Raw genomic sequence first — 19,897 nt, 5'->3', positions numbered from 1 at the left:
TCACCCCCAACCAAGGGATGGCTGCTTTAAATGGTGGGCTGGGCAGCAGTGGCCTTTCTAATGGCACTGGGAGCACCATGGAGGCCCTCACGCAGGCCTACTCGGGGATCCAGCAATATGCTGCAGCGGCGCTCCCCACTCTGTACAACCAGAACTTGTTGACACAGCAGAGTATTGGTGCTGCTGGAAGCCAGAAGGAAGGTGAGTGCCAAGGGAAACTGAAGTCAGGGACAGGGGTGGGTGCTCCATCTGACCAGCACTGAAAAGCAAGGCAAAGCCCCGGAGAGCCATGTAGGTGGTCAGGCCAACACTTCTCTCTTTTTTTTTTTTTCTTTTTTTTTTTTTTAAACACTTCTCTTTGGCAGTGTCAAGGGTAGACTGAGAAACTGTGATCTGCTTTCTGGATGTGGCTCAGGTCAGAACCTCTGTGTTCTCTCCTGAGATGGGGCTGCAGTTTTTAGATGAAGAAACATATTGGCTTTATTGTGTCTGACACCATTTGGCAGTCTGCAGTCTGTTTTTTGTGTTTGTTTTTGTTTTTTACTGGGATATAGTTGCTTTACAATGCTGTGCTAGCTCCTGCTGCACAGCAAAGTGAACCAGCCATATGTAAACACATATCCCCTCCCTTGTGGATTTCCCTCCCATCCAGGTCACCACAGAGCACCAAGTAGAGTTCCCTGTGCTGTACAGCAGGTCCTCACTAGTTATCTTGTTTCATACCAAGCAGCGTACATATGTCAATCCGAATCTCCCATTTCATGCCACACCCCCGCCCCGCCCCTCCCCACCGTGTCCTCACATTTGTTCTCTACATTTTGTCTCTATTTCTGCTTTGCAAATAGGTTCATCTGTACCATTTTTCTAGATTCCACATATATGTGTTGATACACGATATTTGTTTTTCTCTTTCCGGCTTACTTCACAAAAATATGGAACACTTCATGAATTTGCGTCCCATCCTTGCCCAGGGGGCACGCTAATCTTCTCTTTATCATTCCAGTTTTAGTATATGTATTGCCGAAGCAGCACTGGCAGTCTGTTTTTGTTAGGAAGTCTTCTCTGTGGATTATAAATCTGTCAGAGGTTATCTTCTGTCTAGGTGTCCCTTATAGCTCTGTCGTTTGGCATTTTCCTCACTTTCTGATCTATGCTTTTCCTAATTGAGGACAAACTGAAGGGTGATGAGACAGGAAGAGTTATGGCCCAGGGGTTGATGGAGTGGGAAGTATGTGCTTTGACATAAATGGTATTAATTCAGGAGAGGCTTTTTAAGCAGAAAGAGGCCTGAAAGTGGTTTGTATGAATAGAAGGTGCTGCCAACATCTCTGTGCTCATATATGACTGGGTTTTCTTAACCAGGAGCTGGCAAGATTTAAGCACTAATGTAGGAAATAGACAAGTATCCTCTCTTGCTTTAGCAGCAAGGAGCCTTGGTGCAGTGCATCCTTACCGGCTCTGAATTGGACATTTATGTGCCCTAGGATGTGGTAGTGGGGGAACTGATGGAACTCTGGAGATAGACAGTAAACAGAAGCATGAGGTGTTCCAAATGGTGCTCTGAAGAATGATGAGCAGGAATGAGGAATAGAGAGTGCCAGAAAGATAGCATTTTATAGAGAGAAGGAGGTCTCTCCAAGTTGATGTTTAAGTAAAGACCTGAAGGAAGGAAGGAAGCCATGCATATATCTAGAGGAAGAAGAGTAATGGGGCAGAGGAACAGCAAGTGCAGAGACCCTGAGGCAGCAGTGTTCTGTATGTGTTTGACAACAGCAGGGAGGCCAGGGTGGCTGGAGACTGGCTGGACTGCGATTGTAATCAAACTCTGTTTTGAAGATGTGCTACATATATACAGTGGGATATTACTCAGCCATAAAAAATGAAATAATGCCATTTGTAGCAACATGGATGGACCTAGAGATTATCATACTAAGTGAAGTAAGTGAGGCAGAGAAAGACAAGTATCATATGATATCACTTATATGTGGAATCTAAAAAAATGGTACAAATGAACTTATTTACAAAACAAAGAGTCATAGATGTAGAAAACAAACTTTATGGTTACCAGGGGGAAAGGGGGTGGGGAGGGATAATTTGGGAGATTGTGATTGACATATACATACTATATATAAAATTGATAACTAATAAGAACCTACTGTACAGCACAGGGAACTCTACTCAGTACTCTGTAATGACCTAATGGGAAAAGAATCTAAAAAAGAGCAGATATATGTGTGTGTATATATATATAACTGATTCACTTTGCTGTACAGCAGAAACTAACACAACATTGTAAATCAACTATACTCCAATAAAAATTTTTTAAAAAAAACACCTCTTCTTTGGCCAGGAAATCACTGAGTGTAAATGGTTGAAGAGGAAAGCATATTCTAGTTTTGAGCTTAGTTGTTTATCATAGGCGCATTTTAAAAATATGTTTTTACAGAGGCACAATTTACATATGGTAAAATTCACCCTTTTGGGAATATAGCTCTGTGAGCTCTGACGAACACACGTAGTCACGTAACTGCTGCCACAGATGTAGAACATTTCTGTCACCCCCTAGAAACTCCCTCATGTCTCTTTATAGTAGGTCCCTGCCCCACCTGCCTCTGGCAGTTACCAATCTCTTTGCTGTCCCTATTGTTTCTAGGCACAATTTTGAAACCTGTTTTATTTATAATCTCTACCTCCTTTTCTGTTGTTCCTCTACAACCCTGTAGTCTCTGGTTTTATTGCACCACACGCAAATCTGCCTACTTACTGTCCCAGCACACCATCCTCCCACAAGGTCAAATTCTGACCTTTGTCAATGAGACAGAGATTGAGAATGGTGAACGGGAAAGAGGGCAGGAACCTGTTTCAGCGATCACCCTTCAGCCCCCTGCCTTGCATTTAGAGAATCTGTTTAGTTCTCCGGGTGAATTTCTGTTGGTTGGGATGCTGCGAGTTCTGACACAGGTGGAAATGAGAGTCGGTGCAGGGGATGAGTGTGCTTGCCACTGACCTGTTCAATCAATGGGGATTTTGAAGGTCCAGAAGGAGCCAATCTGTTCATCTACCACCTGCCCCAGGAGTTTGGAGACCAGGACCTGCTGCAGATGTTCATGCCCTTTGGGAATGTCGTGTCTGCCAAGGTTTTCATAGACAAGCAGACAAACCTGAGCAAGTGCTTTGGTACGTTGGTGTTTCTTCTGGTGTCGGGAGAGCTAAGCACGTTCACCAGTTAGAAAGGGGGAGGAGGGGCTGAGAGCAGAGAAAGGGGGAGAAGGGGCTGATAGCAGGAGAGCTGCGTTTGAGTTTGTAGTTTAACTTAGCCTCTGGCAGGTTACATTGCCTCGTTTTGAGCCTCAGTGTTTTCATTTCTGTAGTGGGAATGATGATTTGTACCCACACTGTCACTCCAGAGGTAAAAATAATGTATGGAAAATGGCTTGGCCAAAAAAACTTTAAGGTACTGTGTAGATGTCAACTGCTGCTGTTAGGAACCTGATTTATTTCATGTGATATAATTTCAAGAATTCTTGTTCCTGCTGAGAAAAATTGGGATTTGAGACTAAGCTCATAAGGTATCTCTTGCATAAGGAAGATTGAGAATCTTCCTGCCTCGTTATGCCCCTCACCTAGGTTTCTGCTTGGACACACAGGTTTTGTAAGTTACGACAATCCTGTTTCGGCTCAAGCTGCCATCCAGTCCATGAACGGCTTTCAGATTGGCATGAAGCGGCTTAAAGTGCAGCTCAAACGTTCGAAGAATGACAGCAAGCCCTACTGAGCGTGCTCCCCTCTGAGACTGGAGTGAGAGGGTCTTCTGGTAAGTGGGGGAGGAGCACCCTTAATGATTCGAAGCCCTAAGGCTGTGTGTTGACAGCCCTGGACCCTGATCCCTGCCACTCTCGCAGGCACAGCTTGCCCTGAAGACTCGGCTACTGCCTTCTGTGGGAATTTCGCTTCGTACAGAGGACAAGTTTGTGCTTTGGTTTCCAGTGTTTTACTTTGGAGTTTAGGTGCCATATCCTGAGTTTTTTTTTCTTTATTTAAAAGTTTGCTGTGTTTGTAACCAGTGTGTTGAGAAGGACCAACATCAAACTGCCCTGGGGGAGGAGGGGGAATGGAGAAACATTAAAAAAGAAGATCAGAATTTGCCCCAAACTACCCGAAGAGAGAGGACTGAGTGAAACAAAAAATTGACCCCCAGAATCTTCCTGAGCACGAGAGTGGGTGAAATGAGAACTGACATCCAAGAGCTTTTGGGGGGTGGAGGAGGTGGGGTTGGCTTTGGAGAGTGAGAGTGACTTGACACCCAGCAGCCCTGGGAGCTGGAGGCTAAAACTCCTCCATAGCTGCCTTCTGTGGAAATACTGAGTTCTTGCCACCTATTTTTTAGATTCTTGTCTGGGATTTCTGCCCTTCTTTCCTAAGAAGGGACTAACAAGTCTCTGGAAATAAAGCACCTGTTAAATTAGCCTGACATATGCAAAAAGCAGGGATATATCACCCATTACCAGCTTTCCCAGCCAGCCATTGGTGTTGGATTGGCCCTGCCCTCCTGGCTGGTGGCTGTTAGGAAGCAGCAGCCGGTCAAAGAGATCGTTTTTAGTTTATTTCAACACCAAACTATTAGACCGTGGCCATTTCTACCAGGTCCGTTTAAAGAAGGCCTCTGGGGAAGACACTGTCTGGTCTCTTCTTTATAGTTGACCACAGCGAGGAATGTCTCTTCCATCCCCAGCCACAGGTTTCTCACGAGGGTAGATCCAAGAAGGGCTTACAGCATCTAGTTGAAGGGAGCGCCTCTCCTGAGCAGAGTGATCAAAAGCCATCAAGCTGGGGGAGGAGGAGCCTGCTTCTTGGTGTACCTGAATCATAAGGTCCCTTTAAGCCAGTGCTGCGTTTGCCAGTGGCCAGCACTCAGTACTTAAAAGGATTAAGAAATCCATGTTTGCCTCCTTGGTTGAGATGTCCCAGATGTAGTGTCAAAACGGAGGCAGGCCCCTCTTCTGCCCGCTCCAGCCCCATCTTCTGCTCTTGGCGACAGAGGAGACAACAGGACGTTTACAACCTCCATATGGATTTAGTGTTCATTTACCTCAGCATCACCATGTTCGTTTTTGTCCTCGTGCTTACAGTTAGCTCCCTGCTGCCTCCCACAGGTCTCACTGCAGCCCTTGCCTGTGACCCACACAGCCTCTGGGCTCTGCCTCTGCTCCCAGAAATGCTGCAGGGGTGGAGAACCAGAAAGGACACGCTGTTGGGAATGTGTACCTGGGCAGAGGTGGCCCTGTTAATATACGATCTTTAGCCAAGGCCAGGGGCTGGGTCCCTGGGATCTTAAACCTCACAAACATCAGTCCTGACCCCTAGCAGCAGAGGTGAGATTAGAGGGGTTGGTTTGCTATTAAGTCAGATGGGGGCTCTCTCCTTGTCATGCTGTCCATTTGGGCCACAGACAAGGATTGACTGTCTTGCTGTTGTGCAGGTAGTTGGCGGTGTTGGATTATCCCATTGAAGCTGGGACAGCTGTTCCCTTCTCATAGTGATAACTTGGGTCTGTTGTCCTCTAAGAAACATGAAACGTACTTCTTAAGCTGAACCACGTAAACTTGAATTCCACGCACTGGGAGAAATGTGTCCTGTGTTTCAAGGATAAAACTGTTCCAAAGGCTTCCAGGGTCATGATGGGATTTTTTAAATAAATGCAAAAAATAAAAATAAAAAAGAAAAAAGACAACAAAAAAAGAAAAAAATGCTAGGTTGGGGAGGCGCTGTTCTGAATCCCAACCAGCTGGAACCAAGAATGTCGTTTCTATTTTTATAGAAGTTTTATACAGCTCCGGGGTGGAGAATATTTATTACCTAAATTATATCTCTGGAAAAGGCCAGGATTTTGTAGAATCCAGAATGTGATTGTTGTACACACAGGGTGCTGTGTATGATTGAAACTACTGACTTTCTGTGGCCGTTTGCAGCCCAGCTAATCTGCCAGAGGGGGAAGGAGTTAATGCTGTGAATTGGCGGAGGAGAGAGCTGTGCTCCCCAGGGTGCTGCCGGTGCTGTGATCGCTAGCCTGTTCTGTCTTCCTCCTTGGCCACTGTGGGGTTTTCCAAAGCCCAGAACTCCACTCTTCTTCCCACTTTCTTCCCTTTCTCTCCCTCCTCCCCCAGTTCACTATTATTTGTACATGGTTTTGCCCTGGGCTCCGGGACCTTATGAAACCCCTTCCCTATTGACATGAAAGGTAAAGGTGTGATCAGCCCACTTTGATACCACACTCTGAGGTTTCATACCTGCTCGTGGGTTCTTGTTTCTAAAAGAAACGTGCACCTCAGCAGGGCCCTGGGCTGCCACAGCGGCCAGCTGATGAGCCCAGGCACTTCCCTCTGTTCTCTTGTCCCCCGCCCAGCAAATTCCCACAGCAGTGCTGCCCTTGAGCACAGTTCTCTCCCTAGGCCAAAGATGGTTTTGTGAAGAAGCTGCTTCCCTACAAGTCTCATGGTGTGAAAGCGTCAGCTTGGAGAGTGGAGACTCGCAGTCAAGTCTTAAGCAGCCCTTTTCTGTTGTGTGGGGGTCTCATGTGTATAAGTGTGTTTTCTGCTGTAGTTCTGTTTCTTACTTGGGTTTCATCATGAAAGTGATTTGCCTTGAATGCAGCCAGACACTGTCTCCTGGGTCCAACATGAGTGGCCAGGGCCTGCGTGGAAGCTAACAGCTTGGATTTCCGGGAACAAAGGGCCATCCGCATAGGATTGAGGAGAAATCCTGGCCCTCTTCCCTAAAGAATTCTCCCCACCCCAGCCTGCAGCTTTGACTTTCTCCCTGAGTCTTGACCAGGAGTTGAGGGAGAGGCTGAGGCTCTGCTCCACCAGAGAGACCTTTTTGGATGTGTTTGGGCACTTCTGGGGAAATCCAAGCCTTAGGTTCCCTCTGTCTCTGGCAGTTGGATGTTTTCTTGGTGTCCTCCATGTCCTTTTTTGACTTTTCCCTGTGTCCATTGTTAGCATGTGCAAAAGTTCCCTGTCATTGCCCAGCCCCTGCCCCGCCCGCCTCCTCATTTCAGGGCTGTACAACAGTGAGTGTTCCTGTTCTCTCTCTCTTCGTTTGGATGTATTGCTCTGTGTAACTCAGTGGGTCTCCCTCTTTCTGGTTTGTTTTTTTTTCTAGATTCCTGCCGTTTGTTCATCGTTGTGCCTAAAGCATGTCGATGTGGCGTCAAGTACATCGTCCAAATCCCTGTCTCTTCAGCTTCTCTGATGCTTGAACTCTCACCTTTGACCTTGTGTTGACCTTTGATGCTGACGTGTATTTTTATTATGTTTGTTTCTTTCTTTGTTTTTTCTTTTTTCTTTCCTTTTTTTTTTTTCTTTTGTGCTGCCAAATTGGTTTTGCTAGAACGACTGCTGAAGGGGAAATATTTAAACTTGCATTTGAATATAAAAAAATCTATTTTTCTAGAACTTCATAAGATAACCACTTGATTTTGTGATTCCAATTCTTTGTAATTGTCTTCAGAGCAGCCCTACTAGCACATACCGCGTGGTGTTTGTATTTCTGTGAACACACAGCCAGTCTGTTTCTAGGCTTTGTTTCTCTGTGTGCTTAGTTTTAAAGACAACTTTGAAGTAAACAATGAAATAAAAGATGTCACTAAAACCTTTGAGGCTCCTGAGCACATTTTGCTGATATAGTTTGTGGGGCTTGAGGAGACCGCATGTGTTCCTATTTTTGTTTTTCTGAGTTCTCAACTGCAGAAAACACCTGAACCCTTTTTCGTTTTTGACCACGGGCTGCAGTTTGGGCCGCAGCCAGCCCTTTTTCTTGTGTGGTTCTTCCCTGGAGCAACCCTGCCGGGAGTCTGCAGAGCCCTCTGGCCCCTTCCCCCTCAGCCCTGCTGTGCCCACCTCCATGCTTCTTCCCACAGTCTCCACAGCAAAATGTGATGCTTTGATTTTTTTGTTTTTGTATTGTTTTTGTGTTGAATTTTTTCCTTTCCTACTAAGATTATGCCCAGAAAAAAACAAGTTTTGCATGTTTCCTGCTGTTTCTTCACACCTTCGTATATATCACCTTCACCTCTCTGTTTTCTATAGTTTGTGCAGAAACTGACCGATTTAAAAGGGTTTCAAAGAAGCTGTTTTAAATTGATGTGGGGTTAATTTTTTTTTTTCCAAGATTGTATTATTTTTATTTTGAAGTGGCAACTTTCTCCTCTATTGCCCTTAGAGCGTTTGCCTGTGCACTTAGACTGTCACCTCATATGGCCTCCGGGTCTCGGCGGGGCCTTCAGGAGGCCGGTTGCTCTGCTCAGAGGTGGGTGGGAAGGGGGTCCAGAGAGGCACAGGGGCAGAGGTAGAACTCAGAAGGCGGCTGTAGGTGGGCGAGAGGCTAGTGAGCACCCTCAGCGCCGAAGAAGGAGTGCGCTCTTAGCCACTCGCAGGAGGTCGTCTGCGCCTGAAGTGGCAGTACATCTGCAGCGCTTCTCCTAGGTGACAAGCACAATACTACAGTCTTCACACTGTTTACAGCCCTGGGCACCAGCCACCCCACACTGGCTCCTCACTGCAGCTCGGCTCTCGTTCAGCTAGTGGGGTGGGGGTTAGGGCGGGTTTGGTTTTGTTTTTGTTTTTGTTTTGTTTTGTTTTGTTTTGTTTTAATTGGGTGAAGAGCCAAATAGCTACTGTCCCTGGGTGCCAGGCAAGCCAGTTCCTTGGTTCCCCGAGGGGAACTTGCCCTCCTCTCTTGTGGCACCGTCCAGCCTCAGGGTCTTAGGGACTTGAGTAAGAATGTGAAGGGCAGAGGGAGAGGTCAGAGGAGATGCGAGGTCACATGATGGATCTGTGGAGGTAAGAGGTTGCAGAGGGAGGAGTTTGGGATAGATCCCACCCAGGCCTAAGCTGCTGGTGGGTGAGAGAGCTGCGAAGTAGGATTTCCAGGGAAGGATGGAGAGGGGTAGCCAAGGGACTGGGGGGAGGGGGGTGGGAAGGTAGAAGCACTGTTAGCATCATCCATGCTGGAGTTGATAAAGGAAGGGATCTCGGCAGAGTTTCTGCTCTGGGACCTGTCAGGTTGCCTAGTATTAATTATGCTTGAAGCCACTCTTACTAGAAGGAAAGGGCGGCCAGGTGGAGACCCAGTGTATGGTAGGCTGCTTAATTTCTTCGAAGGGGTGATTGGATGGAAAGAGGCCAGGAACCTCAGCCTGAGCGAGACTGCCGTGCACCCCACAGTCTGACTGCACAGAGCTGCCTCTCTTGGCAGAAGGCGCTGAGGCTCCCCTTCCTGTGTATTCAGAACCCATGTTTGCCAATATATTTTGCTTTCAATTCCAAGAGGAGCTCTGGGAAAACCTGTGGATAAAACCAAATGCCAAACGTTGGACGTTGTTTCCTTTTCCTTTTCTCTCTCTGTTTTAATTGTTCTGTGGTGGTTTTAATGGATTTGAGACCCTGGAGCGGCAGCTGCCTTTCTGATTTCCAGCTGCTTTTTGTGAATAATTTAAAAAGAAAAAAAAAAAAGAAACTTTACATTTTGGAGACAAACCTGTGTGAGTTTTTTATTGGTACAAACGTTGTATTTAACACTAGGGGTTTTGTACAGTTTTTTGCCTTTTCTACTAGAAAACAATGTAAAGTGATTTCACAATGTGAAGAGAAAAAAATTGCCACTATGACCAAACGCACAGTCTGTTCTGCAGCAACAATGGGATTCAATCAACTCAAAGTCGTGATTCAGCCGTAGAAATGCTTTTTCTTTACCTTGTTTGAGCTTTTCCTTTCTTTCCTGTTTTGATTTGCAAAAGAAAATGTCTTTTTTGTGTGAACTTGTGTTGTACTATGTAGAAAATTATGAATTTTACTTTAATGGTTTTAAAAAAAAAGGCAAGAAGAGCCCTTGTCGCTTTTCTGACCTGATCACAGAGTTTGTGTAGTGGATTAAAAAAGAAAAAAAATTGTTACCAGTTTCGAGCAAGGGAGTATGTGTCTAAAAGGAATCTCCTTCCTTTTCTGTGTGTTTTTCCTTTTGTCCCAATGGGGAACCTAAATCTGTTTTAATTGCACAGACACACGGACAAAAAGTCATTTTGTATCTGCCAAGTGTGGTACCTTCCTTTGTTTATTTGCTATTAAACTGTTTGAGAAGAACTGACGTTGTCTTCAGAGTTACTGATTGTTGGGGTAGGTGGCAGCCGGGGGCTGGAGGGGTCGGCGGCACTCCTGAAGAAGGGGTGGGCGCCCCGGAATTACCTGTTAACATGCAGTGGGGCCACCCCAGGCTCCCGAAAGAGAATTTCTTCCAGAAAACTGCCTTCTCTATCATCCTGCATTCTTCTCAGCATCCCCGCTAATAGGGAGGCGCTTTAAAGTTTTTTGGCAGCCTTCATTTTTGTGCTTCTGTTGCCAGGAGTGGCTGCCACCTTGCAGAGCTAGCCCAGACCTGTGAGTGCGCGTCCCTTCCTGCTGTGGAGTTCCTGCGCCTGGGGAGGCAGCCAGCGAGCACTGAGGCCCAGAGCGTGGGGCTCTTCCTCTCTAGGTCTTCAGCACTCCAGACCAAAGTGCTGCAGCTCCTTTCCCCTCATTTGGACCTCAGAACAGGGTCACAGAAGGGCATTTCTAAGATTTCTTGGGTTTACAACTCAGTAATTCTAGGTCACTCTCTGAGTGAGGCCCATACTTGGGCCTCCTCAAACCTCTGTGAACTGCAGATTTAGTCAGCCCCTGGGCCAGGAGTCCCAGGCCCTCTGGCTGAATTATAAGTTTGTCTGCTCCTTACCTGCCACTGCCATCCTCACCCTCCAGGAGGCCAGTCTTTGTGAAGCTGGCGCCTGTCTAGGGGCATGCAACCAGCAATGGCCTGTGGGTGGGCCAGGCCTCAACCTTCTCATCAGAGTCGCTCTGTGTGGGGTGTGTCTGGAGTAGCATTTTCCAGTGGGGGTTGTACTGGGTACTAGCCCATGAAATGTTTATGCAGTAATTGTCCTAGCTAATGTTCACTGACTGTTCACCACCATCCTAGTGCTGTGGGAAACACTCGATACACATTATATGCTCTAGTCTTTATAACGCCCCTGGGAGGGAGCTACAGTTTTCATCCCCATTTAGCAGATGAGCAAACTGAGGTTAAAAGAAACTGGGTTGTGGAATCCCGTGGTGGTCCAGTGGTTAAGACTCCGTGCTTCCACTGCAGGGGGCACGGTTTGATCCCTCTGGTCGGGGAACTCAGATAATAACCTGCATGCTGCATGGCATGGCCAAATAAATAAAAATAATAAAAATACTTTATTTGAAAAAAAAAATCGGGTTGTTTAAAAAACATTAATCCCCCCCCCAAAAATAACTAAAGTTACTATTTTTTTATGCCATAAGTTTATTTACAGACGTATCTAGTATGTTGAGTTCAACAGTTTGATCCTTTTTTCAAAGAGAGTGCACCTCTTAAAATGCTCTTCTTCATATCTGTCTCATGGATTCCCCGCCCCCCGCCCCCACCCCCCCACCCAAGGGCTTGTGGGATCTTAGGCCCCGCACCAGGGATTGAGCCCCAGGTCCTCGGCAGTGAAAGCGCGGAGTCCTAACCACTGGACTGCCAGGGAATTCCCTCATGGATTATTTTTTAAGCAGTTGGTGTCTTACTATCAAGAAAGGTGCAGTAAATCGAGATCCAAAGTACAAAATCATCATAGCCAGTAACCGCCACTTGTCTTCCACTGAAAATGGCAGATTCTTCCCTGGACTCTCCTCTTAGTGGCTCCTACGGACCACAGAGGTTGTGAACCTCCAGATGCTCTATCCCAGGCGCAGAGACTGAAGGCAGAAGAAATGGCGGCAGCACACCAAGACCTCCTTCCCTCACGACCTTGTTCCCCTGTGTCCAAAGTTACTATTAGATTTCATTAAGTCTTTTTCCTACACACATTTTAAAAATAAGACTGGGATCAAACTAAAAAGAAATTGGGTTGCTCCTGGAAAGTGGTGTGCACTGAGAGTCAAACCAGGTCTGCCTGACTTCCAAGCCCTTTCTCTTAACTACTCCCAAGGAGAAGTAACTCTGTAAAAGCAAATCGGTGTGCTTTAGTTAACCTACACAGTCTCATCACACACGGTTTGCATGCTGTCCTCTAGGCTCTAGGGAAGGGAGCCTACAACTCTGTGGCTCCCTTGGTGGTGCATCATTTCAGCTTTGTCCTCAGAGTGACTGTCTCGGTGCTAAAGGGGTAACTCAGTGCTCCAAGTTGTCATAGTGCTCCTGCAAGGTGCCACTTCCCGTGAGGACTGGAGTGCTTCTTAAACGTCACTCCTGCCACACAGTTCTTTCCTAGATCTGTTGCCACCGAAGCTGTTCTTTACCTCGTGTTTATTTTAATTCTTTTTTTTTTGCATTGTGGTAAAAATACATATAGCAATTTTCTATTTTAACCATTTTTAAGTAAACAGTTCAGTGACATTTAGTACATTCAGTGTTATACAACCATCACCACCTAATGTTTTAAATCAACTTGAAATCCACCTTTTATAATTTCACCTCATTCTGACCATTAGTATTTGTAAAGTTACAAGTTTGGTGTCCTAATTGTAGAATACACATTATTTAAAAATACACATTGGGGCTTCCCTGGTGGCACAGTGGTTAAGAATCCGCCTGCCAATGCAGGGGACACAGGTTCGAGCCCTGGTCTGGGAAGATCCCACATGCCCGCGGAGCAACTGGGCCCATGTGCCACAACTGCTGAGCCCGCGTGCCACAACTAGTGAAGCCCACACGCCTAGAGCCCGTGCTCTGCAACAAGAGAAGCCACTGCAATGAGAAGCCCACGCACCACAACGAAGAGTAGACCCCGCTCACTGCAGCTAGAGAAATCCCGTGCACAGCAACGAAGACCCAACTCAGCCAAAGATAAATAAACATTTTAAAAATGTAAAATAAAGTACACATTAAGGGACTTCCCTGACAGTCCAGTGGTTAAGACTCCACACTTCCACTGCAGGGGGCACGGGTTCGATCCCTGGTTGGGGAACTAAGATCCCGCATGCCTAGCGGTGCGGCCAAAATAAAATACACATTAAGCTGCATAACCAGTATGTATAAAATGTCCATGGGGTGGCTTCTCAAAGAGATCTGTTTCACACTTTGGGGAATTGGGTCAGGGTGGAGAGTCAGGGACTTCCGCATGGACTCCCTTCCCGTACCTGTTTCCTCTGTGAGTAGAGGGTGGTTGAACCAGAGATTGTCTCCCACTTAGCACAGATGTTCTGTAACTCACGATTGAGGTGGTAGATCTTCGTCTTAGGACTCCTGTATTCCTGAGATAGAACTTGATATAAAAATAGAATGAGGACTTCCCTGGGGGTCCAGTGGTTAAGACTGTGCGCTTCCAGTGCCAGGGACACAGGCTCGATCCCTGGTCAGGGAGCTAAAATCCCACATGCTGTGTGGTGCGGCCAGAAAAAAAAAAAAAAAGGATGTTAAGTACAATTTGAATATCTTCCAGTTTAACATCATACTTAAAGGCTGTTGTTTCTCTTTACCAAATTTACCAAAAAAAGGGACTATGCCAAAGGTACTATTTTTAACCTCAGAATTTAGACTTGTGCATCTTTATAATCATATATCTGTGTCTTAAACTATTTCTTCTAAAAACGCACATGCAGTCACCTTTTATCTTTGAATAGATTCCTTAGGCACCTAATTGCCACACTCCTGGTTCCCGGCATACTGGCTTTCTCGGTCAGTACATGGCCTCCCTAACTCTCCCAGGTACTTTACATGCTGTGCTCACTTGAGCATCTCAGTCCCTGATGAAGAAAAGCCATCAGGAAGGAAATGAAAGAGCAAGTTTGTTCCTTCACCTCTGGGAATGTCAAACTAATGTCTGATAACATTGTCCTTCCAGGAGGGATCATAGATGGCTTTTTTTTGCACCTTCTGCCTTTTTCAAGCTCTTTCCTTCTCTCTGGGGAGTCCTTTCTAACCCCCCCCCCGCCCCCGCCACCATCTGGTGTTTAATTTCTTCTGCATACATTGGCTTTCTCTTTCCTGGTAAAGGCTCCAGCTGTTGAGAGGACTGTTGTTCTTTTCAATCAAAGTCAGATCTTGGGATGGGGAAATGAACACATTTCATCCGGGAACGGCTGTCCTGACACTCCTGCAGCCAAGTCTATAGGACCTTGGCCCTGCTTCCCTCCCCACACCCCCATCCCCCCAGGCAGGGTCCCAGTGACCTGAGGCCTCCTGAAGTTTTGGGTGTTTCTGTACTGTCTGATTGAGGTATAATTCACACACTATACAATTTGCCCACTTAAAGCATCCAGGTCTGGTGTGGGTTTTTTTGGTTTTTTGTGGGGGTTTTTTGCGGTACGCGGGCCTCTCACTGCTGTGGCCTCTCCTGTTGCGGAGCACAGGCTCCGGATGCGCAGGCTCAGCGGCCATGGCTTACGGGCCCAGCCGCTCCGCGGCACGTGGGATCCTCCCGGACCGGGGCACGAATCCGTGTTCCTTGCATCGACAGGCGGACTCTCAACCACTGCGCCACCAGGAAGCCCAGAGAGTTGGATTTTAACCCAGGTCACCCTGACTCCTGCAGAGCATATTCCTCTGGGAGTGAATGGTGGACCTTGGGGGCCCTGGTTTAAATTCCACCTTTAGAGTGGAGCTTCATGAAGGCAGGAACCATGTAAGTATTGTTCTTCACAAGAGCCTTAGGGGCTGGTAGATAATAAGCATCAAGGAGACGTTTAATGAGTGAGTAAATGAACAACTAAATATCAAAAGATGGCAGTTGCTTTTGTCCAAGAGCTTCCGGACATGCTTTTTTCCCCAACTACATTACATTCGAGTTTTATTTAGAAATTTCCATCCACTCCAGAAAGAAAGGGAATAACTTATTTTCACACCTGTTTATAGATTACTAGCTACCAGCCAGTACCCAGATTCTCTGTAGGCCCTCAGTGGCTGTGAAACAAATGATGGCCAAGTCCGTTAGAGCCACTTTACAAGAATTCTGCTAATACAGCTTCCTGCCCCGTGAGGAAATTGGTGGAGGGGAACCTACGTGTGGTCCTCCAGCCCTGAGAGCGCCACCAGCCTGGTCATTCCTGAAGTGGAGAGTGCCCAGAGCCTGGGGCTTACATGACACAATGGCTTTTATTTTTTTAAGTTATTTTAAGGTTTGAGGGTTTTTTTTTTCCAAAACATAATGTTATAGACGAGGACTTAGCGTGTGGTGGGAAAGCTTGTGTTTAGGGGTCTTAATCTGATTATAATACCAGCTGTGTGACCTTGGGCAGGTGACTTGATTCAGCCTCAGATTCCTCACCTGCCAAATGGAAATGAAAACACCCACCCAGCAGGGCTGGGAAGATGAGAGAGTGCCTCCAACGTTTAGCACACTGCCACCCTTGGCAGACATGCTCATTCAAGTCGCTAACGACCCTAAGTACATCAGAGTTAACAGTGAGCATTTCCCCATCCCATAGCCCATTGATAACTGTCAAACAGATGGGGGAGTACGCTTCCAGAATTTCTCTCTATATACAAAAATATGTACACATATAATGATGCTTGCTAATAAAAATGAGATCATGCCTTAATGTACAGAATGTTTGCATTTTTTTTTTCAGTTACTTTGTCACGGGCACCCTTCCATCTGGACATGTACACTGGAAATCTACCATTTTCACTTTTAGAGACTACATAGCATTTCATGGTTTCTCAACGACTGTCCTATTGGACACAGGTTATTTCTAGATTTTTCACTACTATAAACTGTAAGAGCCAATTCAAGGAAGGCTCAGGAGGTCCATTAGAGGGGCATTAGTGCAACATCTTGTTTTCAAAGCAAGTTCTTATTTTATCGTCTCATTTGGTTTTCACAGAAATTTTGACAGAAAGGTAAAGCTCCATTTACAACTAGGAAAATGAATTTGTCGAGAGGGACAGATGTCCCAAGGATCCCGCTAATCTTGGCAGAAGGGGCCTGGGACTGTCCCCTCCAGTTACATTTGTTGTGCAGGGGCTATAAATGCAGGGGCCAGGCAGGTGAGGCAAGCCTGCGAAAGGAGGCCGATCTAAGATGACAAGTGACAGTTGGCTCAGTGTCAAGGCAAGAATAGCAAGAGGTGGGGACTGGGCGAACGAGAGACATTCTTGGTCTCTTGAGACCAGACACCAACCACTTGACTGGTTGACATGCAGACTCATGGGCCTGGGGATTGACTGAGCTTCCAGTCTTCGACAGAAGCAGGAAATGCTGATTCTTATATGAAATCTCCCAGATAACAAGTGTAGCCAACCAACGTGGAAATCATCAGCCCTTGAATGCCAGATTGTGAGCCCTGCTTCAGGCCCAAACTTCATTTTCTACTTTCGATTATAAAACGGGAATCTAAAGTGTACCAGGCCGCGTAGCTGGTACCTGACACAGCGGGCACTTGGAACAAGCCCCCAGGCTCCTGCTGTCCCGTGGCCCTGTGAGGTTAAGTGGCCCAGAAGAGACTCATTTTGTGACTCGCCCTCCCGGTTCTGGGGGCCTTTTGTCAGCCTTCATTGCTGGGCTTCGGTGAGCAAGGCCTGATTCCGTTCACCTTTTCCTTAGCCTTCTTTGTATACATTTCTTCTGCTCACCCAGGCCAGAGCCTTGGACAGCATTCCCAGTGGGCTTGGGTGTGTCCGATGAAAATCACTATGATTCCTGAAGACGGCTGTCCAGTTCCCCTTCACTTTTCTCCCTCTCCTCTTTTCCGGGACAGTATCATGGTTAAGAGTAGGACCACTAGAGTCACACTGCTTGGGTTCAGTCCCTGCTCTGTCTCTAGGTCACAGTGTGTTCTTGGGCAGGTCGCTTTACCTCTGTGTGCCTCCCAGTTATCTGTAAACTGGAAGAAATGCTCAGCTTAGGAAATGTTAGTTGTTACACTTCTGTTGGTTTCCTCACACTTTGCCAGGGGCTGTGCAGGTGCTGGTGGTACAAAGACCACACCCTTGCCCTAAAGGAGCATGACCTTGACCTAACTGTGTGCAGTGGTCAGCAAATTGCTGACTCTGGGGCAGAGGAAACTGTCAAGTTTTTGAGTTTTGCAATCATTCGCGTTCCCAGGTACCCGTAAGGCTGTGGTTCCAGATTCCTTTGGGATGCTGAGGCAAACTGCCCACCTCCCTTCCCTCCTGTCAAAGACTCGACTCAAACTCGTGGCTGGACTATATCTGGTCTACAAATGGGAGAGAATCTGCTGGCTCTTCAGCACTTGCCCTGTGTGCCCAGCTTCCTTCCCCTCTGGAGGTTAACTTCAACCCAGGACCCACCTTCCCAGCTGAGAGGAAGATCCCAGCCAACTCTCCTGTGTCAGTGGCTCCCCGACTCTCCCCCGCTTTCCCAGCTTCCTGTGGTCCCGGTTCAAGAGCACGTCCCCTGGGGCGTCCCGGTATCCTTGTCGAGTCCCAAGGGCCCCTCCTCCATCCCCTCGACCTATGCTGAGCATGCACCCCCGCCCCACTCCCAGATTGCCCCACTCTGGACCCATTTTGCTCGCAGTAAACAGGAAGTCATCTCTGCCTCTACTCAGTTTCCCCAGGACGAGGCAGACATGGCAGATCGGCTGTAAGCCTGGAGCGGTTGCTTTAAATTTCAAAATTAAATTTTCACTTCTCCCCTTTTTTCCCCCATTAATTTAACATATTTATTGAGTGGCCACTGTGTGCCAGGTCTTGCTCTGGAGACATAGTCAGTGATGAATGAGATGAAGTCCCTGCCCACACATCTGAGTGGGGGAAACAGACACTAAGCCAGTAACCTCATTAATGAATATGGTAAATCTTGTATCAGAATGGAATGTAATTCTCTATGAGTGTAATAATAAGCTGATCCACCTCAACTAGGACTTAACTGGGCAGAATGTCAGGGTAGGGACCACGAGGGGCAAAGGGCCTGGGGCAAACAGGTTGGCAGTTCCTCACAAGTTGAACACAGAGTTACCTGTGACCCAGCAATTCCACTCCTAGGTATATACCCAAGACATATGAAAACGTGTCCACGTGAAAACTTGTACATGAATGTTTATAGCATCCTTATTCATAATAACCAAAAAGGGAAACAACCCAAATGTCCATCGACTAATGAATGGATAAACAAAATGGTGTATTGAATACTATTCAATGAATAGTACAATGAATACTATATAGCCATAAAAAGGAATGAAGTTCTGATTCATGCTACAATATAGATGAACCTTAAAAACATTATGCTGAGTGAAAGAAGCCAGTCACAAAAGGCCATATGTTGTATGATTCCATTTATATGAAATGTCCAGAATAGACAAGTCCATAGAAAGTAGATTGTGGTTGCAGAGGTTGTATTCGTTTGCTCAGGCTACCGTAACACTGTGCGACAGACTGGAGGGCTTAAACAGTAGAAACTTATTTTCTCACAGTTCTGGAGGCCGGAAGTCAGAGATCAAGGTGTTAAAAGGGTGGGTTTCATTCTGAGGCCTCTCTCCTTGGCTTGTTGATGACACTCTTTTTCCTCCTCTGTGTGTCTATGTCCTGATCTCTTCTTATGACACTAGTCATATTGGATCAGGGCCCCCTCTAATGACCTCATTTTACCTTTTTAGAGATGGTGTCTCCAGGAGATTCCCTGGCCGTCCAGTGGTTAGGACTCCGTGCTCTCACTGCAGAGGGCCCGGGTTCGATCCCTGGTCAGGGAACTAAAATCCCACAAGCCAGGTGGCACAGCCAAAAAAAAGACGGTGTCTCCAATAAGGCCCATTACGAGGTTGGGGGGTGCGGTCTACATATCAACACCAACATATGAACGGGGGCACAATTCAGCACCCCATAACACGAAGGAATGGGGGGTGACTGCTAATGAGCACAGGACTTCTTTTCAGGGTGATGAAAATGTTCTGATATTAGAAATTTGTGCTGATCAATGTACAAATTTGTGAATACAGGCACACCTCGAAAATACTGCAGGTTTGGTCCGGGACCACCACAGTAAAGCGAACATCACAATAAAGCAAGTCACATGAAGTTTTTGGTTTCCCAGTGCATATAAAAGTTATGTCTGTGCTATATTGTAGTCTATTAAGTGTGCAATAGCATTATGTCTAAAAACACAATGTTCAGACCTAAACTAAAAAATCTTTTATTGCTAAAAATGCTAACCATCCTTTGAGCCTTCAGTGAGTCATTGTAGTAACATCAAAGATCACTGATTGCACCTCACCATAAGAAACATAATAATAATGAAAGAGCTTGACATATGATGAGAATTGCCAAAAGAGAATCGCCAAAATGTGACACAGAGACAAGAAGCGAGCATATGTTGTTGGAAAAACGGTGCCGATAGACTTGCTCGACGCTGGTTTGCCACAAATCTTCAATTTGTGAAAAACGAAATATTTGCAAAGTGCAACAAAACGAGATATGTTTGTATACTAAAAGCCAGTGTCCACTCTGAAAGGACAAATTTGCCCTGGGGCAAGAAGGAGTCTGGTTTGCAGAGAGGGAAGAGAAAGATGGGGGTGAGTCAAGCTGGTGGAGATGGCAGGAGCCTCTCTCAACCCCATGAGCCCCAGTACTTCACTGGTCTGCTCCCTATACAAGACTTTGCCCTTCTCCACTGTGTCTGGCATTAAAACTCATTGTAAGGGACCCTTTCAAACTGGGACTGGGATTGGAATTGGGTATCTTTTAAACCTTCAAAGGGCAACTTCTGTTCCTCATGGGCAGTTTGCCATGGAGCATACAGACGCAGCTCTAGATAACCTCTTGCTTATTGTCACATAGTGTTTCCTGTGTGTCAGGCAGGCACTGTTCTAAGTCCTTGTCAATTACTAAGTCATTTAGTTCCAGCAGTCCAGTAAAGGGACTTCCCTGCAGTCCAGTGGTTAAGACTTCGCCTTCCAAT

The 19,897-nt window shown here is 46.4% G+C and overlaps 1 protein-coding gene and 1 non-coding gene across 11 annotated transcripts in view; one reads left to right on the top strand and one right to left on the bottom strand.

Moving 5' to 3' along the window:
• The window catches only part of CELF1 (CUGBP Elav-like family member 1), a 71,675-nt gene extending 61,534 nt beyond the window's left edge, over nucleotides 1-10,141 (top strand). For 5 of the 10 annotated variants that reach the window (XM_029206933.1, XM_029206931.1, XM_029206929.1 and 2 more), the window contains exons 11-13: nucleotides 16-201; nucleotides 3,034-3,177; nucleotides 3,648-10,141. In XM_029206933.1, coding sequence (XP_029062766.1) covers nucleotides 16-201; nucleotides 3,034-3,177; nucleotides 3,648-3,775 — 458 coding nt within the window. In that variant the 3' untranslated portion in view covers nucleotides 3,776-10,141. The remainder of the gene's footprint in view (nucleotides 1-15; nucleotides 202-3,033; nucleotides 3,178-3,647) is intronic. The other 5 variants (XM_029206928.1, XM_029206927.1, XM_029206925.1 and 2 more) reach the window with 4 other exon arrangements.
• On the bottom strand, nucleotides 927-1,032 carry LOC114887876. The gene has a single exon (XR_003791637.1). It is a non-coding gene; the product is annotated as a U6 spliceosomal RNA (small nuclear RNA).
• Nucleotides 10,142-19,897: the final 9,756 nt, after the last annotated feature.

Source organism: Monodon monoceros, unplaced genomic scaffold, assembly GCF_005190385.1.
Source record: "Monodon monoceros isolate NGI ecotype Baffin Bay Population unplaced genomic scaffold, NGI_Narwhal_1 Super_Scaffold_7, whole genome shotgun sequence".
Lineage (NCBI taxonomy): Eukaryota > Metazoa > Chordata > Mammalia > Artiodactyla > Monodontidae > Monodon > Monodon monoceros.
This window is presented reverse-complemented; position numbering and strand designations above follow the sequence as displayed.